The 21,746-nt window shown below is 42.6% G+C and overlaps 1 protein-coding gene across 4 annotated transcripts in view; it reads left to right on the top strand.

The window, feature by feature from the left end:
- LOC117926641 (potassium transporter 7) overlaps positions 1-21,746 on the top strand; it is a 73,209-nt gene that overhangs the window by 40,917 nt on the left and 10,546 nt on the right. For all 4 annotated transcript variants that reach the window (XM_034845822.1, XM_034845821.1, XM_034845820.1 and 1 more), the window contains exons 6-8: positions 3,443-3,495; positions 3,656-3,770; positions 3,981-4,235. In XM_034845822.1, the coding sequence (XP_034701713.1) occupies positions 3,443-3,495; positions 3,656-3,770; positions 3,981-4,235 (423 nt within the window). The remainder of the gene's footprint in view (positions 1-3,442; positions 3,496-3,655; positions 3,771-3,980; positions 4,236-21,746) is intronic.

Raw genomic sequence — 21,746 nt, 5'->3', positions numbered from 1 at the left:
CAATCTGAAAACCTTCCAACGGGAGGGTGAGAGGTTCTGGCTCTAGGGACGACACCCTACCTGAGACACAAAGCTTCTCTGGGCTACTAAGTGGTTCCCTAAGGAAAGAACAGTCTTTAAAATTTTGGTTTGAGGCTTCTAAGGGGGATGCCACACCTTCTAAAATGGGCACACCAACAAAACGGCTATACTCATCACCAGGAAAATTTGAAAATGGAACAACCTGAGAAACAAAAAAGTTTGACTCTAGTGGAATCAAAGAAATGGGCTAGCACCGAAAAGAGTGAAAAGCGGAAACAGAGGAAACGGGAAGAGATTTTGGAACAAAAGCCCCAGCCAAAGGATGGCCCTTCTCAAAGGAAGCTGAGAGAGGAAGACACACCTTGTTTGCCAAACTGCAACGTGAAATCCCTTCGTCTCCCTTTGTCTCCACAGTGAAATCTTTGGAAATTTCTGGATTATTTAATACAATTTTCTTTATATATAATTTTTGTAAAAACATAATAATATTTAAAAAATATTATATATCATTGTTAGATTATTTATAATGGATAAATAGATAGATCCCTTTGAGTTGTTGGATTAAAAAAAAAATTGAAAAACAAAAGTTTAATTTGCAACTAAACATACTAAAAAACATGTTGAGCATTTGATCATCAACATATGTTATAGACAAATCAAGCCTCTTGTGCTGCTAATATCTTAAAGGATAATTATTTTTATTTTATTTTTTTTGGACTTTTAGAAGGATTATATTTACTCAGTATCATACATAATGAGAGTATGTTAGATAGCTTATTTGAAATTTTATACATTACTTGTCTTACAATTCTTTTCCCGTCCATGAAAAAAATAAATTAATACGACAAACACTAGGAGACAGCAGAAAAATTAAATTAGAAGAGAATATAGGAACTCGACCTAGAAACAACAGTTTTTCCTAAATAAAATAGGGTCCATGGCACGAAAGAATGAAAAAGCTTGAATAACTCAGAAAGAGAGTGGTGCCTAGCTGTTGAAAGAACCAAACCCTCTCGTACTCATAAAAGGAAATGATTTGTGAACGATGAAGAATCTTGAATAGCTCTGCATCATGATCAACAAAATAGGCATACAAATCTGCTGCGAGAAGCAGGCAAAAGGCTCAAGGCCAGCAAGTAAGAAGATAAAAAATCCTAATTCGATTAAAGGGGGCTATTGTATTTGGATGAGGAGCGCTTGATGGACCGAATTGGCTGGGCATCCAAGTCATGGAACCTTTTTCTAGCCAATATCTCATTATTGGTTGAGTCCTAGATCAAGGTCATTGGCAAATGAAAAATCTACCGGTTCCATTTCCTTGTCTCTGGAGAGTAGCTTTAGTCTTAATCTGTCAATAAAAGTGTGTTACAGATTTTGGAGCAATTAGTTTTTTCCATTAGCAACAGCCATTTCATTGCACTAGAATAGTAAGTACAAAGAAGGATGTTCCTTTGGTCAACTATATAATTTGCTATACAAAATTTGACAAAAAAGAAGGATAATAAACAATCTAACTGCAGAAGGAAGATGGTTACAACTCCCTTAATACAACTATCAAAGGTAATAGAAAGAAAAAAAATATGCTTCAAAAGGAGCAGGACACTTGGCTTTGTGCTTTGCTAAGATATCCACCACATGATTGACTAAGGAGCACAATGAAAGTAACTATCCAATTCTAAAGTAATGGCAACAACTTAGTCAAGTAAACAATCAAACTTCAATAGGTCCCTTTCTCTCTTAGTCACCTAAGATATGACAACATTCAGAATCTTCTTCCATTGAAAGATTGGAAAAACCCTCCAAAGGGGTTAGGATCTCTACATTTAGAGAAGGCTCTCTCAGCATTATACTGAATGGACCCCTTACTATCCTCCTAGCAGCTGTGGGTTACCCAAAGAACACCCATTAAATCTTACTACACCTATTGTGGATTATGAGTATATAGGAAGTGTTTCCTTAGCCAACCTTGTGGTTAGAGTGAAGGTTCTTCATTTAGTTTGCATAGAGGTAGACTAGTGAGAAAAGGATGATCCTTGGAAAAAAAAATGAAATTTATGTAAGGTGTGCAAGGAGACAACTAACGATACTCTCATCCATTTTGTTAAAGCCTGACTATTATAGGATCTCTTACCTTTTATCTTTGGGATTTAGGGGATTCTTCTAGTGTCACTAAAGGAACTTTTTTTGAGTTGGCATGTGAGAGACTTTGACAAAAGGGGGAGGAAGGCCTGGAGGTTGGCTGTTATATGCTTGTTTTGGTGCTTATGGAAAGAGTGGAATGACAACGTTTTTATCGAAGAGGAACTTTCAATCAAAGATTGAAATAATTTTTTCTTTAATCTCTTATGGATTGGTCTAGATTCACTTTACAATTGGACTTCAGCTCTCTTTTGGACTTTATCGATGGTTTTAGATAGGGAAGGATTGTGGTCCTTGTATTTTCTTGTCCTTTTGTTGCCTTCTCTTTGTGCTATCTGTATGCCTACTTGTTAGGTTGCACCCCTGTTTTTGTAGCTGCTATTTTAATATATTCTATTTTTTACATATAAAAGAATATTGTTTAATCCAGAAGTCCACAAGTCCATCACTGATCATGACTTTAAATAAAGAATCAGCATCTCTTCAAATGGAAAACTGGCTGAGAATCGTCATTAGAAAGATACCTCATAGGAGAGAGGATTACTATTTTGTTGTTTGAATGGCAGAGTTACAATGTTGGAGAATGAAGTTTATTTTTGAAGAAAAAGGAAATGATGGCATTTTAAATGCTTATTTTAGAATTCCATTAGTGTGTTCTGAATTCAGTCTTAAGTTCTCTCTTTATTTGTCAAGTTTCTGATATTTTCAAGTGCAATTTATTTTTTAATTAATAAAGAATTTTATATGCAAATTGTAATTACTGATAGTGGAATTTCAAATAAAAGATATGGAAAGTAATGATCAAACAAAAATTAACTGAAGTTTTTATGTTATAGGGTCAATTACTCTGCTGATTTGTCAGTTATGATATCAATGTTGTCTAGGTTGATAGGTTGGTCTTTGGTTTTCCTATTATCTTCTTTGCATTTTATTGAATGCCATCCCAAATCACCTTCTCCTCAGGTTTATGACCCCATAGACCCATATACATGAATCTTACTAATTTTTTATAATGTTAGGATTAAACATCTACACCTATTATGTAATGCTTATGTGCTGCAGCACAGATGTTAGACATGAAAATGTTCTGCTATTAATGAATCTACTGTTTAACCAATGTAATGAATTGACAGTTCATAAATCAAAATAATAATAGAATTAGTTGATATTTTTTTTATCATTGTTTCTTAATTCAGATATGGTGACATGGAAATTATGTGGTTACATGAATTTTATTATTCCTTCCCTCTTTAATATTTCATTGATGACTTATTTGATTCAGGTTCTGAAGCAATGTTTGCAGATCTTTGCTACTTTCCAGTAAGATCAGTGCAGGTAAAGTAGGAATGAAATAGAAGTTGCTGGATCATTTATTCAACATGTACCCTTTAATATAGAATAATGAATATTGCACCTTGTGGTGGTTCTCCTCTGTTACTACTCCTACATGTTCTGATCAATGTATTCTAATTTATTTGGTATTGGTGGTTTGCAGCTTACCTTTGTGTTTCTTGTACTGCCTTGCCTTCTGTTGGGCTACCTTGGTCAAGCTGCATACCTTATGGAAAACCATGATCAATATGGTCAACTCTTCTTTTCTTCTATCCCAAGTAAGCTTCATTGTTTTCTCTATTAATCAGTTCATGTGTGTCTATCATCTAATTTGCAAAACCTATTTATAATAATACTTTTTTAACTTCCTAGATGCAATGTGTTGTGTGTGATTATATTAAACAAGTAGGTTGAATTTTAAGAAATTGTGGTTGCATGCCTATTGTTTGAAGAAAAAGGAACTGAAGGAAATTTTATTCTGTCTCCAGGTGGTGCTTTCTGGCCAGTCTTCCTCATTGCCAACATTGCTGCACTAATTGCCAGTCGGGCAATGACAACGGCCACATTTTCATGTGTAAAACAATCAACAGCACTTGGTTGTTTCCCTCGCCTTAAAATCATTCATACATCCCGGAAATTCATGGGCCAGATTTATATTCCAGTCATAAACTGGTTTCTGCTGGTGGTTTGCTTGGTGTTAGTCATCTTTATCTCAAATGTCAATGAGATTGGAAATGCATATGGTAAACTTCTTTCCAACCTACCTTTCATTCATAATATATATATATATATATATATATATATATATGCTGGTGTTTTCGTTTTCTGTTCAATTTTGTTCTGCATTAGTGAACGTTCTCAGTTTGTAAACACTTGGTTTCCAAGTTTCGTCTTGACATCTGTTGAAATTTGCATTGGGATTTGGTGACATGTTTTAAGTGTGGACCAGGTTAGACTTTGAGAAATGAGTGAAGTGGTCATTATTAGAAAATGAATTTGATATAGAGCTCAGAGAAAAGAAAGAAAGACCTCCACAGGAATCTGACTTAGAAGAAGCATATAAAGAATTGTGCATAAGGTCCTAGATGTAATGATATGATCAATGACATGTACCTAGGGTCCTAACTAGCATGAGGGTGATATAAAGAATTGTTTGTTTTCTTGCATTGGTTATGAATAAACTTATCATAACTTACAATGCATATTTATGAAGATGTCCCTAGTGCATAGTATTTGTCAACTATCTACTTTAATTTATGAAACTAGACAAGTGATTGATTCCTAGTTAGAGCTATGAAAAGATACTTTAGAATCCAAATGTTTTAATTTTTGCAGGCTAAAACAAACATCTAGAATATATAGAATATAATTTTAGTAAAACTAGGAGCAGAAATAGGAGTAAGGTGAAAATTATGGTCAAGAGACGCCTAAAGTGATTATTTCCATTATCTTGAATCAATTATTTATAAGGGGAGATTGGGGTGGATGATGTGCATAAAATTGAAGCAGAATGGATGAAGTTGAGTAGTGACTCTTATGTGTTGTATGATATGGATGGCCCATCAAATTAAAGGGAAAATATATATTTTTTTTATTAGAAGCAAATATCTTCATTCATTAAATGTTAAATACAAGAAGGATGAGCAATCCTCCAAAGATGTACATTGGTTGATAAGAATGTAAACAATATCCTGCTCCACAAAAAACTGGACAATCTTCACAAGGAAAAGAAAAACAATGTACACATGGTAAAGCAGCTTTATACACTATGGTGAAAGAAAATCTCCAACAAAGGAGACCAAGTGCTTTGCTTCTTGTTTGACTAATTGGTTTGTGATTTGATTAGCTGAAGGAGGAACCCAAGAGGAGCATCCCAACTCACTAGTGAGTAGCGACACCTATTATTTTGCATATCCGGTTATCAAACTTCTATGAGCCTCTCCCTATGAGACACCTAAGATATTACAATAGCATAATGTCCCTTTAGGATTATATTGGATAGACAAAGCTTTGGTCTGCAACAGACCCTCCAATAAGGCTAACATCTCTAAAAAGATACCAGTAGTTTATGGTGGGACTAGAAGTTTTTCATGATGGGAAAATGAGATGAATTGCATTGCTTGCCAGGGATGAGGGAAGAAGGAAAACGGTGGTTTGCAGTGGAGTCCAAGTCCTTTGAGATCTCTATTGAGGGGCTTGGAGGGAGTCTGAGAGGGTCATAGTGGAGCGTGGAAGAGGTTACTCCAGGTGGGTCAGATTTGGGGAGCTCAGTCTAAGCTGCCTTCTGGCAGGAGTGGAAGCTTGTTGCAGAGATGTTGAGTTGCCGAGGTGGAGCAAAGGGTGGAAGGAGAATGGAAGGTTGTTTAGACTGGAATGCCGGGAGAATGGGGCTGGAAGGTTCATTTTCTGCAAGGTGGTCACGGCAGAAAAAAAGAGCTTCTCCCTGGTGTTCCCAGAAGGAGAAGGAATCCATGGGGGATGGCTCATAGTGGCTGAGAATTTAAGGGCGCTCGGGGTGGTTCCTTTTTCTGAGAAAAATGTGGAGCCATAGGCTGTGTTTGGGAACAGCCGGAAGGCTGATAGTGGGAAGATGGAAGTGAGAGGATGTCGTATGCAAGTGTAGTAAAAAAGAATGAATGTTTGGAGGAGGAGACTATTTGGTTGCAGATTGGAGAAGGAGCTGTGCAAGGCAGAGAAGAGAAGCTTAGGAGGTGCTTGGTTAGGAAGATGGAGGAGGGACCTTTTTTAGTTTCAGAGGTTCAGGTGTTGGAGTTGTGGGCAAGGAGCACTTGGCAGTTGAGATGTGGCATGCAGGTGCATATTTTTGGGGGGTCTTTAATTCTCTTTGAGTTTGAGGATGTCTTGGAGGCAGAAAGGGTGTTGATGAGAGGATCTAGAAGATTCAGGGAGAGACTCATCAGTTTGGAAAGATGGCATCATGAGACTGGGTGCTTGGTACAAGAGGAGGCTTACAAGGAGTCGTGGGTGAGAATATTGGGTCTCCCTTTGCATTTGTGGAGCCGAGAAGTCCTCATTAAAATCGGGGACTGCTGTGGGGGATTCCTAGAAGTGGACGAAGGTTCGGAGAATTCGGTCCAAATGCAGTGGGCTAGGATCCTAGTGAGATCGAGCGGGAGAAGACTTCCCGGCTCCTTGCAGCTAGTGATCGGGTCTATGTGCTACTCAATCCAGTTGTGGTGGGAAGTCCTCCCGAAATTTTCAATGGTTGTTCCGAGAAGTTTCAGTGAAGGGTCGCCTGAGTCGAAGGTTAGAGGTGACGGTGGTGGTGATCCACGCGCGAGCAAGGGAGTGGAGAAAGACCTTGGCCAGGAGCAGACTGGTAGAGAAGACGTGTCAAGCTCTGGAGGGAAGAGTGGCTGTTTAGGTGAAGGATTGGACAACCATCTCCAAAAGGGAGTTGTAGGCGGGGTCGTTTTTGGAGGCGGTGGCAGGAGGGCCTGTTTCGAGATGACAGGGGACTCTAAGGGGGCAAGCGGGCCGGTGGGGGAAAGCCCAGATGAGAGGCAACAGGATAAAAGGGGAGTTGGGCCTGTGTTTGAAGTAAGGGGAGGATTGGGCCGGGCCCATTTCGAGGGCCCTTCTCTTTTAAGTGAGGGAGGCAGCGTGGGAGTGGAGAACCCGCTAGGGCTCATCGCGGGGGACGATCGGCAGCAGGACTGTCCTCTGGAGTGGTCCAGCCGCCGGAAGTTTGGAACTCAGGCGCCGATGAAGTTCTCCAGGCTGAAGCGTCAAGGTATTCCTCTTCTCCCTCTCCTTTGGTGTCTCGGGGGGTGCGGGCCTTCTCTTCTTCTCCTATTTCTTGTCGGAAAAGAGCGGCGAAAGGGTCTAGGGGGGTGCGGGCCCTCTCTTCTTCTTCTCTTTCCTATCGGAAAAGAGCGGCGAATGGGTCTCGAAGACGCAGTTGTGGATCGGCGACGGAAATGGTTGGAGTGGATGGGGACATTAGCCCACTGAACATGGTATTGGCTGACGGAAGGGATGAGGCGGTCTGTTCCGAGGAGGAAATGGCCATGGTTTTGGTCGAAGAGACGAGTATTGATGAAAGAAACTCTTTGAGGCAGATTGTGGGTGGAACGGAGTCAGTTGAGGAATGGAAATCATCTTGTCTTGCTCAATTTAGTGATTTTCTGGGCATGCCAACCACAAGATGTGAAGAGGAAATTTTAAATATGCTCAAGAAATGGATCATGAGGAAAGACCAGAAGAATCAGAGGAATGGGGCTAAAAGGGTCAAGGTTGAAACCTCAAAGTCTGTAAGGGAACTTAAAAGGTTGGAGTGCTCCATTAATTTTAAAAGTTTAGGGCATGGAAGAGCTCTATTTAGAGAGAGTGGGGGGTCAGTCTCTGAGGGTAAATGAAGTTAAGAATTATCTCTTGGAATGTGAGAGGGGCAAATGGTAGAGATAAACGAAGGCTCATCAAATCTCTAATCAAGACTCAGAAAGCGGATTTGGTTTGTTTGCAGGAGACCAAAATCCAAAGAATGTCGTCTAGTCTGGTTCGGTCCTTGGGGGTGGGAAGATCATTGGAGTGGGGAGCTCTTGATTCTCGGGGTATGGCAGGGGGGGTGTTAGTTTTTTGGGATACTAGAGTTCTAGAGCTGTTGGAAATGGAAATTGGGAATTTTTCGGTTTCTTGCCGATTTAAAAATGTGGAGGATGGTTTCTGTTGGGTCTTTACAGGGGTGTATGGCCCTGCTATTGGGAGGTTGAGGGAGGATTTCTGGGAGGAATTGGGGACAATCAGGGGATTGTGGCAGGACCCGTGGTGTTTAGGGGGTGATTTTAATGTTATTAGATTTTTGGGAGAAAGGAATAGGATATCAAGACTGTCGTCAGCAATGAGAAGATTTTCGGAGATCATTGACGACTTGGAATTAAGGGATTTCCCTTTGCAAGGGGGGTCTTTAACGTGGAGGGGTGGGTTGAACAATCAGACTCAGTCAAGGCTGGACAGATTTATAGTTTCAGAGGATTGGGAATGTTATTTCAGTGGGGCAATTCAAAGTCTTTTACCTAGAATTGTCTCTGACCACTGCCCAATTCTGCTGGACTGTGGAGGAACGAGGAAGGGGCCTTCCCCATTTAGGTTTGAGAATATGTGGCTGAAGGAAGAAGGTTTTAAGGATTTACTTAGGAATTGGTGGGTGGGATTCAAATTCAGAGGTTCCTTTAGTTTCACGCTGTCTAAAAAGCTGAAAGCGCTTAAGGCCTGCTTGAAGGTGTGGAATAGAGAAGTGTTTGGGAACGTGAATGCCAGAAAAGAATCAACTTTGAAGCAGATGATGTTTTGGGATTCAATAGAAGGGGATAGGGTGTTGAATACTGAAGAGCAAAATTCCAGAAAGCAGGCTTTGGAGGAGTATGAGAAGTGGGTGTTAATGGAAGAGACAGCTTGGAGGCAAAAGTCGAGAGAGTTATGGCTGAGGGAGGGAGACAAAAACACTGGATACTTTCATAAAATGGCCAATGCTCACAAGAGGGTCAATTCCATGGTGAAGATCAAGATAAATGGGACGTGGGTTTCTGAAGAGAATGACATTAAGGAGGGTGTGGTTCAGGCTTTCCACTCTCTGTTGTCAGAAACAGCTGAGTGGAGGCCTAGGTGCAATGGGCTGCAGGTTGGGGTCTTGGAAGGGGAAATTGCAACTATGTTAGAAGTTCCTTTTTCTGAGGAAGAGGTTTTTGGTGCCCTATCGGATCTCAATGGGGATAAAGCTCCTGGTCCTGATGGTTTCACAATGGCGTTTTGGCAATTCAGTTGGAGCTTTTTGAAGGAGGAAGTGATGGGGTTTTTCAAGGACTTTCATGATCAGGGCAAGTTCGTCAAGAGCATAAATGCATCTTTTCTGGTTTTAATCTAAGAAAGGAGGAGCCGAAGACCTCAAGGACTTTAGACCTATAAGCTTGGTGGGAAGTCTTTATAAGTTGTTAGCAAAGGTGTTAGCTAATAGGCTTAAAAAGGTGATGGGTAAGTTAGTGTCCAAGTTCCGAAATGCTTTTGTGGAGGGAAGGCAAATCTTGGATGCCTCATTGATTGCGAATGAGGCAATTCATTCAATGCAGAAAAGTGGGGGAGGGGGCATCCTTTGCAAGCTAGATATTGAAAAAGCATACGACCATGTGAATTGGAGTTTTCTTTTTTGGTTGATGGAAAGGCTGGGCTTTGGAGCTAAGTGGATCAGCTGGATTCAGTGGTGTATAGGGACTGTCAGCTTCTCTGTCCTGATTAATGGAACTTCCTCAGGTTTTTTCAAAAGTTCTAGGGGTTTGAGACAGGGGGATCCCCTTTCCCCCTACTTGTTCGTGATTGTCATGGAGGCTCTTAGTTGCTTGTTGAAGAGAGCAAAGGAGGGGGGGTTTTTGTCGGGGTGGCAACTCAGTGGTAGAGGAGGGGGGGGAGTGGAGATCACTCACTTGTTGTTTGCGGATGACACCTTAGTTTTTTGTGAGCCTTCCACTGATCAGGTGTCCTATTTGAGTTGGCTACTTATGTGGTTTGAAGCAATGTCAGGGTTGAAGATGAATTTAGACAAAAGTGAGATCATCGCGGTGGGAAGAGTGGAGAATGTAGAGGAGGTGGCCCTTGAGTTTGGATGCAAGGTCAGCAAGCTTCCTTCTACCTATTTGGGTCTTCCTTTGGGGGCTCGCTTCAAGGAGGTGGCTACTTGGGACGGAGTTGAGGAAAGGTTGAGGAAGAGGCTTTCTATTTGGAAAAGGCAGTATATCTCCAAGGGGGGCAGAATGACCTTGATCAGGAGCACTTTGTCCAGCATGCCTATCTATTGTATGTCCCTGTTTCAGATGTCAAAAAGCGTGAGTTCGAGATTGGAGCGAATCCAAAGGGATTTTCTTTGGGGTGGTGGGGCATTGGAAAGGAAGCCTCATTTAGTGGAATGGTCTATTATTTGCTCAGACAAACGAAAGGGTGGTTTGGGTGTGAGGAGCTTGGCGTTGCTAAATAAGGCTCTCCTATGTAAGTGGAGTTGGCGTTTTGCGGTGGAAAGGGAAGCTTTATGGAGGCAAGTCATAAGTGCAAAGTACGGGGAAGAAGAGGGTGGTTGGAGGTCTTGTGTTGTGAGAGGAAGTTATGGGGTTGGGTTGTGGAAAACGATTAGGAGAGGGTGGGAAGCGGTAGGTAACAATTTGGTTTATTCTGTGGGAAATGGTAGGAGGATTAGATTATGGGAGGAAAAGTGGTGTGGAGATGATAAGTTGTGTTCTCTTTTTCCTTCTCTATATGCTATATCCTTGGATAAGGAGGCTTGGGTAGCGGATGTATGGAGTCATTCTGGAAGGGGAGTGTGGGCTCCTAGGTTCTCTAGGAGAATTAATGATTGGGAGGTGATCGAGGTGGAACGCCTTCTCTTGAGGTTGCAAGGGAGGAGGGTTTACAGTGATGTGGAAGATGAAGTAATTTGGACTAAGGCAAAGGACGGAAGATTCTCAGTTAAGTCTCTTTACAAGGATTTGGATCCGGAAAGACGTGAAGAATTTCCTGCAAACATCATTTGGAATTCTTTGGTGCCTCCGAGGGTAAGTTTTTTTGCTTGGGAGGCCACGTGGAAAAAGTCCGTAACATTGGATCGTCTTCAGAAAAGAGGGTTCTCTTTGGCTAATAGATGCTATTTGTGTTTGGTAGAGGAAGAATTTATTGATCACATCCTCTTGCATTGTGGGTTGGCCAGAAGTTTATGGAGCTTACTTTTCTCTCTCTTTGGAGTTTCGTGGGTGCTCCCCTCTTCAACAAGAGAAGCGTTATTGGGGTGGTTAGGGCCTTGTGTGGGAAAGGAAAGGAGGAAAGTGTGGCGTTCAGCACCCTTGTGCCTTTTTTGGACTGTTTGGAAGGAAAGAAACAGTAGGGCTTTTGATAATGTAGAGCATTCGATTCAGGGGTGTAAATCGGTTTTACTTTGTAATCTGTGGGCGTGGTCCAGGGGTTTTTTTGTTTCTGGCCCCACTTCCGTTGTAGATTTTGTTGATTGGTTAGGCCATGGGTAAAAGTTTTTTCTTTGTATACTTCCTGTATACGTTTGGGGTGCTTCCTTGAAGTGCCTCTTTTTATTAATATATTGTCTCTTTATTCATAAAAAAAAAAAGGCTAACATCTCTACCTCAATAGTCAATCCTGCATCTGTAGGCTTAGAGTAATCTCTCAATACTGTACCTAAATGATCTCTTATCACCACCCCAATATCTAGTCATCTAAGATTATCTAAAGAACATTCATTAAAATTTAACTTTATTGAACCGATTGGAGGGGGTAACCAATCCAATCATAGCTTCTTCTTCGATCTCTTTGAGTAGAAAACACTCTTCCAATCTAGCATTAGAGTATAGAAAGGAATATTCCTAAAAGGCTCAATGACGAAGGCCCATAGGAAAGAGAAAAAGTAAGTTAAAACCCAATTGACATCCACAAATACCCATCTATCCTTAAATATCTTAGCATTCTTCTCCAACCATAAAACAATATCAAGGATGAGACAACCACTTGCCTTAAGAGTCTTCTCTTTTGGTACGTTGCCAAAGCCTTCAAAGAAGATTCTCAACCTCTCTGCTATGCCTTTAGGAGGAACCCATTGAACTTTTGGCTACGTGGAACAATCTTTGCCAAAGTTCTAATGTTGTGGAACAATGAAGAAAAAGATGATTAGATGATTCACTACTCTTCAAACACAACACATCGGTCCAAGATTGTAAGGCCTCCTTAAGTGAACCAACTTGTTAGTATGAGCCTACATATTAGCCACAAGCCATGCAAAGGCCTTAACCTTGGGTGGAGTTTTTGAGTTCCATATTAACTGAGCAAGAGCAAAAGGGTAAAGACAGAAAAAACATGAGATATTGAGAAAGCTTCATGGAAAGAGCTCACTGAGAAGAGTCCTGAGAGTGTCAATGATTAAACCCTTTCATCTAGGAAGTAAGGTGATTGGTACGAATATAGTAAGAAGGAACAAAGGCATGTAGTTCCTTAATCTTTGGATCAGAAAGGTTTCAATGAAAATTGAAATTCCAAGATGGACAAGTGGAGGATGAAAGTAGAACTGAGAAAACAGTTCAAATTTCTAGTCCTTATTATAAGTTTGAAAAGATTTGGAACTTGAAGCTTGAGAGGTCAATCTCTCAGTCAAGTCTTCTCCTAAATGAATTTTTATGCTATCTCCCATTAAGTATTGGGTAAAATTAGAAAAATCATTGAAAATTTGAGTAATAGCCTTTTAAGGACAACAGTACGACCAACTAACAACAATGTTGGCATTCCTTCCATTGGAGTATGGCCTATGAAGCATTGCTCTCTCTAGAAAACTTTCATAGCCACTTACCTAAAGGGGCTTTATTCCTCAAGGAGAATCTCCTTAACCTTGGACCTCCATCCCTTTTTTGGTTTGCGCACATGTTCCCAACCAATTAGGTGGTCTCTCTTTCCTTCCTTGAATCTAGTTGAAGAATAGGGTTTCACAGGAATAATTTTCTTTCATTGAGATTATTCTTTTATAGAGTTTACAACATATACAAATCCTTCGAATTAGGAAACTAAATCACTGATTAAAAGTAAAGAATAACTCCTAACAATTACTTTCCTAAAAATACAAAGATTGACAACTAATAAATAATTTACAGCTTTACAAAGTTATTTCTTTCCATATCAGTTTCGGTTTTCCAACACTCCCCCTCAAGTTGGCTTAAAGATATCTTCCATAGCCATCTTGCCAACTAGAAAATCGAATTGCCTCCTGTGTAGTCCTTTGGTGAAGACATTAGCCACTTGTTCCTCAGTAGGGATATAGGTCATACAGACCAATCCGTTGTCTATCTTCTCTTTAATGAAATGCTTGTCCACTTCCACATGTTTGGTGCGGTCATGGAGAACCGGATTGTGAGCTACTTAAATTGCTGCCTTGTTGTCACAATACAACTTCATAAGAGATGAACTTGTCATCTTTAACTCTTCCAGTAATCTTCTTATCCACATAATCTCACAAATACCATGAGGTACAGCTCTAAACTCAACCTTAGCACTACTTCTAGCAACCACGTTTTGTTTTTTACTTCGCCACGTAACCAAGTTGCCACCTACAAATGAACAATACCCAGAGGTGGACCTTCGATCCACTATGCTTCCAGCTCAGTCTGCATCGATGTAGGTTTCAATTTGTAGGTGTCCTCGTGACTTGAATAGAAGACCTCTACTTGGTGTCCCCTTTAGATACCTTAGAATCCTGTAAACAACTTCAAAATGCTCTGGTCCAAGTGCATGCATAAACTGACTAACCATACTCACTGAGAATGTTATGTCAAGGCGTGTATGAGATAGGTAAATCAATCTCCCAACAAGTCTCTGATAACGATCCCGGTCCTTCACATTCTTGGCTTTTATAGACTGCAGTTTTACATTCAGCTCTATAGGTGTTTCAGTAGGCTTACATCCTAACATACCTGTCTCATCAAGAAGATCAAGAACATACTTCCGTTGATTTACAAAGATACCTTCTTTGGACCTAGCAAACTCCATCCCAAGAAAGTATTTTAATGCCCCCAGGTCCTTAATCTCAAATTCCTCAGCAAGTTTCCCTTTCAACTTCTCTAGTTCATTGCAATCATCGTCGGTTAACACAATATCGTCAACATACACAATTAAGATGACTACTTTACCTTCATTTGAATGTTTGTAGAACATCATGTGATCAGCTTGACTTTGAGTATATCCATAATGCTTTATTACTTTGCCAAAGCGCTCAAACCAAGCTCTAGGCGACTGATTAAGTCCGTATAAGGACTTCTTCAATTTGCACACTTTCCCAACTCCAAAACTTTCTTCAAAACCTAGTGGAGGACTCATGAACACTTCCTCCTCTAGGTCTCCATTAAGAAAGACATTTTTAACATCCAATTGGTGTAAGGGCCAATTGGAATTTACTACAAGGGACAACAAAACTCTAATCGAGTTTATTTTAGCTACGGGGCGAAAGTCTCTTGGTAGTCTATCCCATAGCTTTGAGTAAAACCCTTTACCACAAGTCTGGCTTTGTATCTCTCAACACTTCCATCTGCTTTACTCTTTATTGTAAACACCCATTTGCACCCTACACCTTTTTTTTCCCTTGGTAAATCTACAACCTCCCAAGTGCCATTCTTTTTTAAGGCATTCATTTCCTCAAACACTGCCAATTTCCAACTCGGTTCATCTAATGCTTCTTGAATATTTCTAGGTACCACAAATTTTGAAATATTTGTAGTGAATGTTCTATAGTTGTCAGAAAGGTTACTATAGGAGATATATTTGGCAATGGGATGTTTAGTGCAAGCTCGGGTTCCCTTTCTAAGAGCAATAGGGAGATCAAGGTCAAGGTCCTGTGCAGGAACAATTGGGGCTAATCCTAAACCGGGTTCGGGTGCAGATATTTCTGGACTTGGACCAAAGTGTGATGGTAAACTTAGATTAGTAACAGAAGAAGAAGAAGCATGTATATGAGTAGGAATAGAAGGAGGGTTACCTAAGACATTTAGAGAGCCATTTGTCACGGACTTAGTCATTCACTAAGCTCGTGCGGCACTTAGGCAAGTCAAGACGCTTGATCTTGCTAAGTCAGCCTTGCTCCAAATGCTTAGCTTGCTAGGCTAAGACGCTCACGACTCGAAAGCTTAAGAAGCTTAGTAGGCAACTCTTTAAAGAATGGAAACTCTTATTAACTCAAGGAAGCCTTTACAAGTGCTTGGAAGGTCACTTGCTTGGTGCCTTGGCTAAATGAGGCCCTCACCTATTTATAGGCACCAATGGAACTCTTTGGAACCTTGGAGGGTTCCTTACAATTCAAGAATATTCTAGAATGTCCTACATCATTCTATGTACAAGCCTATGTACAAGAGACCTCTAGAATTCTCTAGAAAGCCCTGGACTCCTCTCATGCTTTCCACCATAGTGTAGAGTTGTGTGGATTTCTCCAAGCATCTTTAGAACCTTCCACACTCTTCCCACTCTAGGAGTCTCCAGAAGCTTCCTGGCTCTATATAAGCCCATGGGGAGGCTCATGTGAATCATCCTGTGACACTCTCCCCCACCTAAGCCGCAGACGTCCTTATCACGCCTTCTGCCCGGAATCACTCAATCTGCTCCTGGAACTGCCATAGGGCATCTGCTGGCTCCCAGCTAGCCTCGCTCTTTGGTAGTCCCTTCCATTTCACTAAGTATTCTATAGCAGGAGGTACACCTCGTCTCCTAATGACTCGGTCTGCAATGATGTGTTCCACTTCCTTGTCTTAGGAGGTCACGACCGCTGTAGGTGCTCTCTTAGACAACCCTCGGCTCAGATCATCCTTGTCTTCATGATAGGGTTTCAAGTAACTTACGTGGAAGACGGGATGGATCTTTAACCTCGGTGGTAGCTCAACTCTATAGGACACCTTGCCGACCTTCCCAAGTATGGGGAATGGTCCTTCATACCTTCTCACAAGGCCCTTATGCACCGGCCTTAGGGATTTGAATTGTTGAGGAAGGAGCTTGACAAGCACCATGTCTCCGACCTTGTACTTCGTGTGACGTCGCTTCTTGTCAGCCCACTTCTTCATTTTCTTAGTGGCCTTGTCCAAGTATGAGCGTGCTATGTCAGCTTGCTCGTGCCACCATTTCGCGAACTTGAAAGCCGCTAGACTTCTCCCCGTATAGCCTATCGTTAGAGTGTGAGGAGTTAACGGTTGCTGCCCTGTGGCTAGCTCGAACGGGCTCTTATTGGTTGCCTCGCTCCTTTGCAGGTTGTATGAGAACTGGGCTATGTCTAGCAACTTGGCCCAATCTTTCTGGTTGGCTCTCACGAAGTGCCTTAGGTAGAGCTCCAGTAAGGCGTTCACCCTCTCTGTTTACCCATCCGTCTATGGGTGAAAGCTTGTGGAGAAGTGAAGCTCCGAGCCCATAAGCTTAAAGAGCTCCATCCAAAACTTCCCAGTGAAACGCGGATCGCGATCACTGATGATGAACTTAGGCAACCCCCAATACTTGACTACGTGCTTTAGGAATAGCCTCGCCGTCTCTTCCGCAGTGCAGTCAGTCAGGGCTGCTATGAATGTTGCATACTTAGAGAACCTGTCCACTACTACTATGATAGAGCCGCTGTCCTCCGACTTGGGTAGCCCGACGATGAAGTCCATGGTGACGTTGTCCCATGGGCGCTCTGCTATAGGTAGTGGCTCCAACAGGCCTCTAGGTTGTCGTTGCTCCACCTTGTCTTGTTAGCAGACAAGACAAGTCCTCACATAGGCCTCAACCTCATCCCGTATTTGAGGCTAGTAATAAGCCGACTCGAGTAGTGCCCTCGTGCGTCGTTGTCCAGGGTGCCCAGCCCACTTGGTGTCATGGCACTCCTTTATCATATTCCGCCTTATGTTCCCCCACTTGGGCACGTAGAGTCGTCTCCCCTTAGTGTAGAGTAGGCCGTCCTCCACCCAGAACCGCTTAGTCTTCCCTTCATGAGCCAGAGCGATGAGACTCTTAGCCACTGGATCATGTTGCAGTCCCTTCCTTAGAAGATCCATTATGTTTCCTTGGGGCTAACTCGTCATGGACGCTAGCTCCGCTTTATGGCTTAGGGCGTCGGCCACATGATTAGCACTTCCTGGCTTATACTCCAGCGTATAGTCGAACTCGGCCAGGAAGTCTTGCCACCTAGCTTGTTTAGGACTTAGCTTCTTCTATGTCTGGAAGTAGCTAGTGGCAACATTGTCGGTCTTCACTATGAAGTGAGACCCCAAAAGATAATGCCTCCAAGTGCGCAAGCAGTGGACGATGGCGGTCATCTCCTTTTCTTGCACCGTGTAACGCCTCTCCATGTCGTTTAGCTTGCAACTCTCAAATGCGATCGGGTGCCTTTCTTGCATAAGGACTCCCCCAATAGCGAAGCCTGAGGCATCTATGTGTACCTCAAAAACCTTGGTGTGGTCGGGTAGTGCCAACATCGACTCCTCAGTCACAGCCCTCTGAAGATCTTTAAAGGCTTGTTGGCACCTTTCGTCCCATTCCCATGCCTTATTCTTCTTAAGAAGATCAGTGAGTGGAGCTGCCCTTGCCGAATAACCCTTTATGAACCGCCGGTAGTAATTAACTAAACCAAGGAAAGATCTGAGTTGAGGCACCTTGGTTGGTGGGTCCCATTCTTGGATAGCTTTCACCTTACTATCATCCATCATCAGCTTGCCATCTCTGATGCGATGTCCTAGGAAGCTCATTTCCTTCTTAACAAATGAACACTTCTCCTTCTTCACATATAACTCGTTCTGCCTTAGGATCTTGAAGACCTTCCTTAAATGCTCTATGTGCTCCTTCAAGGTGTTACTGTAGATGACTATGTCATCCAAGTACACCACCACGAACTTGTCTAAGTATGGGTGGAAGATCTTGTTCATGAGGGTGCAGAACGTTGTTGGGGCATTGGTGAGTCCGAAAGGCATCACTAAGAATTTGTATGAGCCGTACTTGGTCACACATGTAGTCTTCGGCTCATCCCCCTCCGCAATCCTTACTTGGTAGTAGCCCGACCTTAGGTCTAGCTTCGTGAAATACCTTGCCCTACCAAGTTGATCGAACAAGTCAGCGATGAGCGGAATAGGATACTTGTTTTTTACCGTCACCTTGTTGAGTGCCCGGTAGTTTATGCACATTCGTAAGGACCCATCGTGCTTCTTCTGAAACAGAACCGGCGCGCCATAGGGAGCCTTGGATGGTTGGATGAACACCGTGTCTAGCAACTCCTTAAGTTGTCTCCTTAGCTCCTCTAACTCGGGCGGTGCCATCCCATATGGCCCCATAGCAGGGGGCTTGGCTCCCAACTCCAACTCGATGTTATGGTCTTCCTCTCTCCTAGGAGGAAGTCGCTTGGGCAACTCAGGCGGCATCATGTCCTTGAACTCATCAAGGACTCCCTTGATTTCCTTTGGCATGGGTTCTCCCGACCCATCATTCCTTTCTTCCTTTAGGGTGGCGAGGTAGGTCACCTCTTTCCTCTTTAACCCCTTTTTAACTTGCATAGTTGATAGCATAGGGGTCTTGAGCGTACCTTCGGTGACTGTAGGGACCATGCATGGCTTCTCCTTCTCTAGGATTGCCATTGAGCGTAGGAACGGTAGTGGCACGGCCTTGACCTTCTGTAGGAAGTCCATCCCTAGTACCATCTTGAAGTCATCCATGGGTGCCACTATGAAGTCGACCCTTCCTTCCCATGAGCCAATGTGCATAGTCACCCCATGAGCTACTCCATGTGATGGCTTGGTAGCTTAATTGACTGCCTTGAGCCATCCTCCTTCCTTGGATGCTTGGAGTTCTAGTCTCCTTGCCTCATCCTCCGAGACAAAGTTATGAGTGGCACCAGTGTCCACTAGGGCCTTGGTGGCCTTCCCATTCACAAGGGCCTCTACATACATTAGCCCTTTGTTTTGAGGCGTCTTAGGCATCGGTTTGGCCTTGAGGGCGTTTAGGAGTTGCAACGACCCCACCTGAGCATCACCCTCCTTCTCCTTTTCCTTGATCATAGCATTTAGGGCTTTCCTCTTAGGGCAATCCCATGCTCAGTGTGGACCATCACATAGGAAGCAATTGGTTCTAGGCGTGAACTCCTTCCGCTTATCCTTGCCTTTGCCATCCTTGCCACTAGGGCCTTTGCTTGATCCTTCCTTAGAAGCGTAGCCGCGTGATCCCTTGTCTCCCCCACCTTTGGCTTGGTTACCCTTGGATGGTGGCTTGGGCTTGGAAAAGTCTCCCCTTCTATAATCTACCAAGGACTCTGCTACTGCCATGGCCGTGGCTAGGTCTTGGACACCACATCTCCTCAATTTTTGCTCAGCCCAGCTTTGCAAGTTGTCCATGAAGTTAAATAGTAGCTCCTCCTCGGACATGTTGGGTATCTCAAGCATAAGCATAGAGAACTCTTTGACATACTCACGGATCGAGCCCGTGTGCTTGAGACGCTTCATACTCTTCCTTGCTAGGTAAGCCACATCTTGGGGATAGAATTGCCTTTTGATTTCTCTCTTAAAGGCATCCCATGTGTCTATGGTGCACGTCCCTTTCTCTATGTCGGCAAACTATTGACGCCACCATAGAGTAGCATTATCAATGAGGTATAAGGTCGCGGTGCGTACCTTAGTGGCTTCATCCGTCAGTGCGATGGCCTCAAAGTAGCGCTCCATGTGCCACAAGAAGTTATCCAACTCCTTAGCATCCCTCTTGCCACTAAACGTGTGTGGCTTGAGCACCTCCACCCTTGGTGCCTCATGAGTGGCCATGACTCGTGCTGATACCGTAGTCTTGTAGATGGCCAACTCTTGACGAATCCCTTGGTCTCGGGTCTCCATGCGCGTAGCCAAGGCCTCCATCCTTGACTCCACACTAGCGAACATGCTCATGACCTTGTCTTGGAAGGACATGAACTCCTCATGTGACACCGGTTGAACTTGTGAGCCTAGCACCCCCTCGCAAAGGTCTTGGATCTGCTCCCTTAGATCCTCTAAGCCCTTCTCCATGCCTTGCTCGACCAAGTCCACCCCTTCCCGGGTGTCCGCCATGGCTAGCTCCACCTTGGCTAGCCTTGCCTCCATGTTGGCTAAGGCGTCACGAGACCTATCCTTCCTGCCTCTGCCTCGTGCAGTATGCTCCATCTCCCTTCCACGGGTTTGCTCGCTAGTCTCCTCCACGTTAGAGCCTGACATGCTTCCTTTGCTATGCCCACTTCGTAACCACGCTCTGATACCACTTGTCACGGACTTAGTCGTTCACTAAACTCGTGCGGCACTTAGGCAAGTCAAGACGCTTGATCTTGCTAAGTCAGCCTTGCTCCCAATGCTTAGCTTGTTAAGCTAAGACGCTCACGACTCGAAAGCTTAAGAAGCTTAGTAGGCAACTCTTTAAAGAATGGAAGCTCTTATTAACTCAAGGAAGCCTTTACAAGTGCTTGGAAGGTCACTTGTTTGGTGCCTTGGCCAAATGAGGCCCTCACCTATTTATAGGCACCAATGGAACTCTTTGGAACCTTAGAGGGTTCCTTACAATTCAAGAATATTTTAGAATGTCCTACATCATTCTATGTACAAGCCTATGTACAAGAGACCTCTAGAATTCTCTAGAAAGCCCTGGACTCCTCTCATGCTTTCCACCATAGTGTAGAGTTGTGTGGATTTCTCCAGGCATCTCTAGAACCTTCCACACTCTTCCCACTCTAGGAGTCTCCAGAAGCTTCCTAGCTCTATATAAGCCCATGGGGAGGCTCATTTGAATCATCCTATGACACATTGCCCAGGGCTTTCGGTTGACCATGTGCTGGGATGATCGGCTGGTTTTTACTTCTTCTAGGGACTTTTTTCTTGAATAAACCACAGGCTCAAGATTCTTTCTATTTTTTTTCATTCTTAGTATTTCTTCTTCTGACAGACCAATTTCATATTCGGATTCAGTAGGCTTAGTTTCCTTATTTTCTTTTTCAAGAGAGATATCAAGAATTACACTAGGCAAAGGTTCAACAATTTCCCAAAAATTTGGTTCCACTAATTTCTCCCCCTTAAGTAAACTTTTTGGTAAAATATGGGACATTTTCCATAAAGGAAACATCCATAGTTGTGTAAAAACGTTTTGTAAGGGGATTAAAACATTTGTAACCCTTTTTATTAGGAGTATATCCTACAAAAACACATTTTTCTACTCTTGGGTCTAACTTAGATCTTGACCTTTTTGGAATGTGTACATATGCAGTGCAACCAAATATTTTCAAGGGTAATTCAGAATTAATTCGAGATTTTGAAAATACCTTTTTCAAGCACTCCAAAGGAGTGGTATACTGCAAAATTTTTGTAAGCATCCTGTTGATTAGATATGAAGCAGTTAGTATGACATCCCCCCATAAGTATTTTGGAATATTCATGTAAAACATCATAGCCCGTGCTACTTCTAACAAGTGTTTATTTTAACGTTCAGCTATTCCATTCTGTTCAGAGGTATCAGAATACGAGGATTGATGTAAAATTTCTTACTCGTTTGAAAAGGTTTCCAAAACTTTATTAAAGTACTCAGTCCCATTATCAGATCTCAAAATACTGATTTTTGTTTGAAATTGGTTTTCAATCATTCTGTAAAATTCTTTAAAAATCCTTTCGACTTCAGATTTTTCCCTCATTAAATATACCCAACAAAGACATGGATGGTCGTCTATAAAGGTCATAAACCATTTTTTTCCTGAAATTGTGGTTACTTTTGAA

This window comes from Vitis riparia, chromosome 12 (genome assembly GCF_004353265.1).
Source record: "Vitis riparia cultivar Riparia Gloire de Montpellier isolate 1030 chromosome 12, EGFV_Vit.rip_1.0, whole genome shotgun sequence".
Taxonomy (NCBI): Eukaryota; Viridiplantae; Streptophyta; class Magnoliopsida; order Vitales; family Vitaceae; genus Vitis; species Vitis riparia.
The sequence above is the reverse complement of the archived record's forward strand: the minus strand, read 5'-3'. Positions and strand labels throughout refer to the sequence as shown.